The sequence below is a fragment of the Nicotiana attenuata genome, unplaced genomic scaffold (assembly GCF_001879085.1).
Source record: "Nicotiana attenuata strain UT unplaced genomic scaffold, NIATTr2, whole genome shotgun sequence".
Lineage (NCBI taxonomy): Eukaryota > Viridiplantae > Streptophyta > Magnoliopsida > Solanales > Solanaceae > Nicotiana > Nicotiana attenuata.
In genome coordinates this window covers 31,658-41,659 of record NW_017672065.1, presented here as the reverse complement: position 1 = coordinate 41,659, position 10,002 = coordinate 31,658, and the positions used below count along the sequence as shown (strand labels likewise).

The window sequence follows — 10,002 nt, the reverse complement described above, 5'->3', positions numbered from 1 at the left end:
TGCTAAGAAAACAAAATTTCAACAATATAGTACTTTATACACAATTTAGAACTGGGCACTTGTACATACAAATGCATTACTTACACAACAGAAGAGCCTACAGCATTACATCCTTTAGCTGTAGCTGGGAACTTCCTTGAAATAAAGATTTTATTTTCTATTATTATTAGGAATATAAAGAAACATTAACAACAAAGAGATTTAATACTTTCAAATTGAATTATAGTTCTATATTGAGACACTGTTTGGAATTCCTTTGCCAGTTAGTCCTCCTTCACTTGTGGGGAAGAGCAAGGTATATGGAACTTTAACAGGACCCGACCTGTTCTTCCATTTCTCATCACCATTCATCTGCATAATCTGATCCTCGATATCACTCAGCTTCTTTCCAAACTTCTCAAAAGCTGAAAGTGGTTCTTGATCCTTTGTCCATTCAGGTGATTCCCTTTGCCCGAGGTAAAGTGTATCCGAAGCATGCCTTGACAAGATCTCTATGAGGGAAATTCCAAGCAGTGTCTGCAGCTGTGGAGTGATTGTTTTGAGGAATACTTTGTCCGGATTTGTCTTGAGCTCTTCATACTCAGGACTTCCTGGCTCTGGCATGAAATTTCGGCTTAATGTAGGACGATTAGGGAGATAACCAGCATAAGGATATTGCCCGAAATTGACTGCTGCATGAAGTGCTGAAGCTATCCATATTGTGATGGTGCAAGAGTCTATCAATTCTTGAACTGTCTGCATTTTAGGCCACCAAGGCTCGTCTTTCTTGTCACCATGTCCCTCTTCGCGGAGTTCCTTCCACCAGGCTTGGAGTTCAGTGTCTTTTTGTACCGCGTCATCTGATTTGTAATAGTAGTTGCAGTATTCAGTTACCCAACTTTTAATTGCTGACCAAATTTTCAACCCATCAACAGCATATGGATAGTCCTGAATCAGTAAGCGAATGCCATGTGGGGAGCTCGAGTCTTCAACAGCCACTCCTCTAAAATTGAGTAACATTATGGTCATGTTAGCCAGACAACACCACCAAAAATGTTATTTTAGTGATCAATTTATGTTATGTATTTAGTACAGTCTATAAGGATTTTGTGGGTTTTTTATATACCTTTTGATGAGATCGGTAGGAAGTGCTTGTTCAGGGAAAACCCAGTCTTTGTAAACTACTGCTGACATTTCCATGGAATATTTGGCTGGAAAAACTGTCAATTCTAGAAGTCCACCACCATTGATCAAGATCTGTCTTGCTAAAGCATTTATGTTCATCGTCTCACGGAAATGAGGGTGGAGAAGCTTATAAATAGGGTGAAGCGCGCTTAGTTGCCTATTTGCTGCAATCACGAATGGCTCAATCACTGCATGCGTATTCAACCTGAGAAGATAACAACAAATTATTCTGATTAGTATTATTTAACAATACATTTAGTTTGGTTATGGGTAAGTTGTGTTTTTACCCAACTTACCAGTGACTGATGAGTTGATGAACGCCCGAGTCATTCACTGCTGCGTAGGCTTTGGCCAACTGCCAGATAGAACCTTCAACACCTTGATCAGCTGGTGTATATACTTTACTAACAGCGCCAAATTGATCTCCGTTTGGATGTGGCAAGCTTAGTTCAATTGCTAATGGCTTCAAGGTTCCATTATCTTGCAAGAAGAGCAGAGTTCTTGAGGCATAGGTTTTTGTGTCTGTCGATGTGTTAATTCTCCTCAAGTATGGCATAAGGATATCATGATGGTTCAATATGAATAGTCTGTTAGTCTTGATTGCCTGTTAAATAATAGTACCAACTCTTGTCACTATAGTCTACTCAGAAAACTTGATTGAAGAATGTAGCTAGTATCAAAATAAATGTAGTAATTACCTCATCAATTGTTAGTCCATCCAACTTATCCTCTATCTGCTCTCTGGTAATTGTACTGTTTTGGTTGCCATATGTTTTAGGATTCAGCTTGCTTTTCGGAGGGAATTCCTGCAGATATTACATAAGCCAACATCTTCAAAATGCGCAAAGAATCACCAAAACAGAAATAAACTTCAGCATGTTATTGATATCCTGAAAGAGTAGCAATTCAGATGAATTAAAGCTTACTTGGAGTCTACTGATTATGACAGGATTGACTCCCGCCAACATTTCTCTCCCAAATTCTTCATCCGTCCTCCAGGCAGTTTTATCCTCTACACCAACAATAGTTAGATTACCAAAAGGCGAGGCGCGAGAAATAATACTTTGAAAATGTTTTTGATCATATAGAAATTTACCTTGAATAACCTGAGGAGTTGGGTACTTAAATAGGCCTTCGCCATCACTTCGAAGGAGTTCTTTTAGTATCTCTAAAGGAATACTATCAGTAATGGCTTTCAACAAAGGGCCTTGAGGTAACTTGATTCCTCCTTCGTAGAGTTTAAGTACATCCTCAAAACTATCAAACTCATTAGGCGTGCTATCGAACAAAGCCTTAAACTCAGGGAGAAGCAACTGCACAATGGATTTCAAAGCAAATGTCAAGAAGTCTGACAACTTTATATGACCAAATCGCTCGTCCCTTGGCACATATATATCTAAGCTCATAAGCAGTGGAATCCTGCTCTCGGAATTAGGATCTGCATAGAGTAAATAGCAAATGTCAATTATATATAACAGTAAAAGTTGAGACTATTATACTTGTCGAATTACACAAATGAAATGTCTTAACCTGTTTTGGTTGGTTCGCGGCCTGTCCTGCCTCTACGAGGATACGGGTACTCAGAAGATCCTCCTAAGACAGGCCTGGAAAGCTCTTTGCCTTTGTCTGGATCACCCAAGTCATTGTAATAAGCATAGTCATAAACTCTATCCCATTCCTCAAGCTTTCCAGTTCCATCTCCTCTTAAAGTTACTAGTTCATTTTCTCTGCATTTTCGCAATGGCTCTGGTGTTTCACTTGGGAGATAGGCCTGAATCAATCATTAAAACAATGCAAAGTAAGTTATTAAACACTTAAAAGGTGTTGCTACTTGTTACATTGTTAATGAATGAATTAGTTGTACCTGATTCGCGAAGAAGATGCGATCTGACTTATATTTATTAGCAGGATAAACCCAAGAATTGCAGACAAAATGAACTTTGCCATGATTAGGAACATCTTCAAGGGTGAGTGACTTGAGAAAGAACTCACTAAAATGCAAGTTCTTGATGATGAATGCTCCTGGAACTCCAAATTCCTCATCATCCCAATCAAATGTGACTCTAAATGCTGATTCTCCTGCTGCTATTGGGGTGTTGTTTGTAAGCCAATTCTCCAAGTATGCTGCTTTGCTACGTTTCCCTTGTAAACCATTTGCTATAAATAAATCGAATTCAGAAACAGATTAGTTCTACTTTTAGGAGTGATATAAAGAAGGGATTGTTACACAAATAGCCGGTCAAATTCACTATTTACTTTTTTTAGTCGGCAAAGCCATGTTGGCTCGCCGAAAAATTATACTATATATGTATAAGGTAAATTATTACTTGTTATTGATTAAAAATAGACTTTGAACACCTTTGCATAGTCCACTGGCAAAGGGTATTGACGCTAGTCGGTATACATAAATTATTCATGAATTATACACATATTATACATGCATTATATAATGAAGTAGTAATAATTAACTTACAATCTAGGTTAGGCTTAAGAAATGATATTAACAAGAATATATGCTAACCGAAATCACAATAACGGGAAGGATAGAGCTAGAGGTGTCAAATGGGGGGGGGGGGGGTGTTTGGACTTATTTTGGACGGGTCAAAATGGGCTGAGTCATACTAAATAACTTGGATTGAGATGGACTGGGTTAAGTTAGGCTAAAATTTGCGTCATAGCCCAACCCGCCTAACTCTTACCAAACTTTAATTAATGTATTATCTTTTTTATAATTGTTTAATTATCAAATAAGACTTTTGTTCTCTTGTTATGGTCGTATATAACATATCAAACAAAAATATATTTTTGAAATATTTTAGCAAAGTTACTCATGGATCAATTTGGGTTAAAAATCAATCCAACTTTTGATGGGTTGAAATGGGTTGCATCAAGATGGACTGTATTCAATAAATGGGTGGGTCAATGACCAATCAAATCTTGGACGAATTAGACGGGTCAAATGAGTTTGGGCTCAAGTTGCCCCCAGTCATTGAACATATAAAAACCAAGAAATAAAATATAATACCTCATCCGAAGATCCCTACGGACTGAAATGCTGAACAAATAAATAATAGTCCTAACTAGAATAATTTAATACTTTACAACTCTAGTCTGAGATTTGGTAGGCTGCCTTTTTTCATATCTTAAAAAATAATAAACTAATAAATTCTGAATAAAAAAGACAATTACAGAGAACTTTACTCTCTTGGTGGTTCATATTTGGTCGTTACGTGAAACTCTAAATTGGTAAATCTAGGAGATAATTTTATCTATGGTCATTAAACTTTTGTGTTTGTTACTCAAAAGTTATTTTTCTTTTTTTTGTTACGTAAAAATCATTCAACTTTGTGTTCATTACACAAAAGTCACTTTTCTTTCTTTTGTTACACAAAAATCATTTTACTTTGCTCTACTTATCACAAAAGTCACATTTTTACTTGAAAAGTCTATTATGCCCTTGATATTATATAAACCTTCATATTTATGTAATACCTTCTATATTATATACTATATAATATATTTTTAACTATTGATTTTATTTATAAATAAAATAACTTAATATTATTTTATTTTTTATTTTTCTAATATATTCGTATATTTAATTTTTTCTTAACTTTAATTTTCAAGATATAACTTTGCCCCCAGAAAATTAAGCATATACCTAATTATTTATACTGACATGAGATTCAAATATATATGTACATAAACACACATAAAAATCCAAGAAATTTTAAAGAACCACTAACATTAATGTCCATTTCAAACTCACTTACGGCAGTCGGCAGCAATGGAGTCAGGATTTAAAGCGTATGAGTTCGGTATTTTAGATTAATATATTGTCATATTAAATGAATTGCCTAAGACAAGTATAAAGTTTGAACTAAAACTACTGATTCAGTCATACCCGTAATCTGTACTCTAGCATCACTCCTGACTAACGGTATAAATAGAGAATGTTCCAGGTGTGTGATCAGTAATTTACCAGTGATAAATTTTTTCTTGAAGATACGTTCATTAGACTGTATGGTCGAGTTAAGGCCACGTTAATTCTATTTGACAACACTTTACCAGATGTTTAATTCCTGTACACATTTCTGGGAAAAGAATACTACAAATGAAACTGTCCCTTTTCTCCACAGTTGAAAGTTCAACAAAAAAAAAAGACAGAGACTTTAAGACTCGTAACTCATCTAGCTTAATTTGTACGGGCTTATAGGTTGGTGGGGGTCTTCATCACCTTTAAATTAAATAACTTGCTTCTATTTCTGGTTGAGAAATTATGTTTCTCAATTAATAGGGTTTCTGTACATATGTATGTTTGGATTCTCCACTAAGTTTTGATTTGTGTAAAAGAATTTCAAATGAAAAAAAGAAAAGAACTTGAAATGACTTCTTCAAATTAAAAATAAGAAGAAAAAATAATGATTTGGTTGGATTAAAGAGTTTGAATTGATGACTTACTCCTTTAGGTTGATTTTAGACATTAGAATTTATTTTATAGAAACAGTCTATGTGATATTTAATAATTGCACAAAATACTTTTCGTGATCAAAGAAAAGTTAAACAGCAAAAATATATTGTAATAGTTCAAATCTTTCAACTATGATAATTTTGTATTTTGAATTAATCAATAAAAATCAATATTTAGCCAAAAAAACAAAAAGAAAACCATGATAATTTTTCAAAAAACTAAGAAGATATGTTGATGCAAAAGCAACAACTCGATAACTTGGGTGGGAAGAAGCCAGTAGCTTTTGCTTAGATTTTATATTTGTATTAAAAATTTATTAAATATATATAAATATTTAATTGTAAACCCGATAATTAAGAGAAGCTATAATTCAATAATAAATTCAGAACTCATAAACTTCAAATCTGAGTTCCGCTTTTACTCACATGATATATCTTTTTGGGTAACCTCACTCCGCCTCCTCCACAAATAGAAAAATGACATCGAAATGGAAAAAGGGGCTCTTGAAAACTTAGTTCAACTACTTTCATTATGTATAACCTAAAACTAAAACAGCATAAATTCAGCACGTACCAAATTCAACAGGCAAACCTTTCTGGAACTTTTTTTTTAATAGTAATTTATACTCTTTTCACCCTAATTTTACTCTAAGTAAACTTTCATTTTAGACTATCATTTGTATCATAGACAGACACGCACCAAATTCAAATGCATATAAATCCGAACCAACGTCCTTTGGTACCAATAATAAATTGTGTCTTCAAGTAATCACCCTAGAAGACTAGACTAGGGAGCACTAGGGGTGTTCACGGTTCGGTTTGGTCGGTTTTTGATTAAAACCAAAATCAAATCAATTTAATTGGTTTTTAAAATTTTAAAACCAAAACCAACCAAATTAAATACAAACTATCGGTTTGATTGTTGTTGGTTTGGTTCGGTTTGGTTCGGTTTTTCGGTTCTTAGTAAGCTAATGATAAGTCGATAATATTAAAACAACGCTAGACAACAATCTGAAAATAATTTGCCAAATTTATGCTTTTTATATATTTCTTTGAGAACTGAAAGTTTATTTACATCTTTATATGAAAAGAATGAACAAAAAACAAACTAAAAGTTTGCTTTCTCAAGCTTTAGCCATTGTTGTCTTGCAATTTGAATGTGCTTTCTTTACTCTTGTGGTGGTCTTTTTGTAACTCTTCTTTTAGGCAAAAGTATGTGCGGAGGTTAGAGAATTAGAGTTTATTAATGAAAAGAAAATTGGTCGAATCCTATTGTTTTGGGCTTAGGCAATCTTTTAAGATATAACAGGATAAACCAAAATTCAAAATAACAATTAAAATTATTAACAAAAAGATATTATATTGCATATAAATAATTATTAAATTTTGTATATAATTAATCGGTTTGGTTCGGTTTATTTTTCGGTTTTTTAAAATAGAACCAAAACCAAACCAAATATTATCGGTTTTTAAAATTTAAAACCAAAACCAATCCAAATCAAAAAAAATATCGGTTTACTTAATCGGTTTGGTTCGGTTTTCGGTTTGGATCGGTTTTCCGTCAAACCGTGAACACCCCTAGAGAGCACCATCGATTAGAAAAAAAGTAAATAATAAATATGATCCACTATTTATGTAAAGATCCTAATACTTATTGAAGATATTAAAATTAACCGTTAGGCCTATTTAAACCGTAGGTTTTTGAAACAAAAAAAAATAGCTCAATAAAGTAATCCATAATATTACTTTTTGTTTGGCATACCTTTAATTGGAGTACTTTATTGATAGTCCCTAAAGTAGGTACTGCTTCAAAAGTTAATACCCATTGAAAAATATACTTTATGATCACACGAGAACCAAATCTAAATTAGATATGTCCCAGGGCATCAATTTATTCTTTTGAGAATAATCTCTCGGGTAAAGTTAAATCATGTGACCAGGAGGTCATGAGTTCGAGCCGTGGAAACAGATTCTTGTAGAAATGCAGGGTAAGGCTGCGTATAATGGACCCTTGTGGTCCGGGCCTTCCCTGCAGTGGCGAAACCATAAATTTCCTCAACGTGTTCAAACTTGAAAGAAGTAAAAAGGAATCCCGACAAAGGGTGTTCCATATATGGTATGTATCTCTAAAACCTGATATTTTACCTATATACACAGTATAATTTTCTGACAAAGGGTGGTAAATTGACCATCCTTACTATAGTGTACCTTCGGACTCTGCGCATAGCGGAAGCTTAATGCACGGGCTACCCTTTCGAATAATCTCTCAGGTCTCGTGTGATCATAAGTATAAGTGACCTTAATTAGAGGCTGCTGAATTTGTGATTTTTTTTTTCTTTAAAATATCCAATATTTGAAGTGTTGCATTAATTTTGATTATTCGCTCTAAATAAACTCACTAATGGAGTTAATCCTTCTAGTGAAATATTCTTTATTACCATGCTCGAACGAAAATCTTTGGTTAATATGCATGGGAGGATACAATCATCCTGTCATATTATTCATGGCGAAGTTATGAATATTATACGTCTCCTTTATTTGATTAAAACTTTGGAATAAAAAAGCATATAATAAAATGAAGTACTTACCAGGATCAACATGAACAGAACTGATCAACTCGAGAGAGACCCTCCGACCAAGGAACTCAAGAACTCCATCAAGAACTGAGGCATTAATATCAGTAAAATCCAATACATTTTTCTTCATCAAAACCACTGTTCCTTTGACTTTTTTTCCATCATCTTTCCCTGTAATTGCATCCACAATCTTCCCCAGAAACATGATTAACGACTATTTCATAACTTTCTCAAACAAAAGAAAAGAGAACTTAGATGAGTTTGTGTTGTAAAGTTTCTAACTGAGATGTCTGATATTTATAGCAAGAACTGGTAGATGAGAATAAGGAAACAAAAAAGAAAAAAGAAAAAGACAAAAGCCATATCTATATTCCAACTTTCCTGTCTAGCTGTCCGTCCCTATTGGTCTTTATTATCCTTTTAAAAAAAGATTTATTTATAGCACATGTGGGTAGCAACGTATTCAATTTTCCCCTTCTATTGTCAAATGCCTTCAAAAAGTTTGGCCAATTCTTCATTTTTCATTCTTCTTCTTCCTTTTCTTTTTGCCTTCGCGCTAAGTTTATACGATAAAAATTTATCTGTATCGGGTATTTATATTTAGTAGATGCATAACATATGTTGTAAATAAAATTACTTACTTAATTATAGTTAATTAGGCAAAATACCTTAAAACCCCCCTAAATTTGACACGGATTATTAGTTACAGCCTTAAACTATTCGTGGTCTTAATTACTCCCCTCAACTTGGCCTTTTGAGAGCCATTACCCCCTGGACGCTAATGTGGCAAAGAGTGTGGCTATAATTTTTTATATAGCTCTAAATTATGGTGCAATGACTATTTATTTCTTCTTTTGATGCAATGTCTATTCGTGGTGTTTTTATTTCTTCTTTTGATACAATGACTATTTATTTCAATTGTGTGTTTTTACTGTTTCAAGTAAAATCTGTAAAAAAAATATATTTTTAGAGCACCATAATTTAGAGCAATATAAAAATTATAGCCAAAATAATTAATTTCAAACTATGTATTTTTTATAACATTTTAGATACCTTGACTATTTCTTTCAATTGTATAAATCTTTATTTTCAGGTCAAATTCAAAAAAAAATTAACTAAAACTTTATTATTTTTAGCCAAATAAACAAATTTAGCCTAAATAATGTAGTTCTATCCAAGTTTTATTATTAATTGTAATCGAACAAAATTATCTAAAAGAGTAACATACTTAAAAGGGTAAAAATATATTTTATTTTTCAAAAAAAATGCCACATATACAGGAAAACTCCACGTGGCAGGCGAGTGCACCCAGACTCTTTGCCACATCAGCATCCAGGGGGTAACGACTCTCAAAAGGCCAAGTTGAGGTGGTTAATTAAGATCACAAATAATTTAAGGCTGTAATTAATAATCCATGTCAAGTTTAGGGGAGTTTTAAGGTATTTTGCCTAGTTAATTAATATACATTCTCATCTTATTAACTCGCTTAACCATAATAATTTAATATGATTTGGTATAAATACTTAGGTGGATAAAATTTTACCGTAATTAATGTCTACACACATTTATTTACGTGGACAATTTTAGGGCCCGAGTGAATTTAATTCTTTTAACTTTCTAAAAATCCACACGTCAATCTTAGTTGTAGTGGTTCTGAAAATACTTATTCATTATCTGTTATTCATGTTTATCTAATTTCTATACTAAAATAAGTTGTTTAATATATGGAACATCCGTAAAAAATATACAAGCTTTTCCTCAAAAATATTTTTCCAAAAAAAAAAAAAAAAAA

At 33.1% G+C, this 10,002-nt stretch overlaps 1 protein-coding gene across 1 annotated transcript; it reads right to left on the bottom strand.

The window, feature by feature from the left end:
- Window positions 1-8,501, bottom strand: LOC109211630 (probable linoleate 9S-lipoxygenase 5). Its single transcript, XM_019375180.1, has 9 exons — window positions 8,223-8,501; window positions 3,029-3,321; window positions 2,695-2,935; window positions 2,261-2,602; window positions 2,091-2,176; window positions 1,863-1,970; window positions 1,461-1,768; window positions 1,106-1,369; window positions 1-982 (listed from the first exon to the last, which is right to left on the bottom strand). Exons 1-9 carry the CDS (start codon window positions 8,413-8,415, stop codon window positions 229-231), a joined length of 2,589 nt encoding a protein of 862 aa, XP_019230725.1. The 5' UTR covers window positions 8,416-8,501; the 3' UTR covers window positions 1-228.
- Between the last annotated feature and the right edge of the window lie 1,501 nt (window positions 8,502-10,002).

Coding starts and splice junctions, on each gene's coding strand:
- LOC109211630 (XM_019375180.1), bottom strand. CDS start 8,415: ATGTTTCTGGGGAAGATTGTGGATGCAATTACAGGGAAAGATGATGGA. Junction 2,936..3,028: donor GCATCTTCTTCGCGAATCAG/GTACAACTAATT, acceptor TGATTGATTCAG/GCCTATCTCCCAAGTGAAAC. Junction 1,971..2,090: donor TCATAATCAGTAGACTCCAA/GTAAGCTTTAAT, acceptor TAATATCTGCAG/GAATTCCCTCCGAAAAGCAA.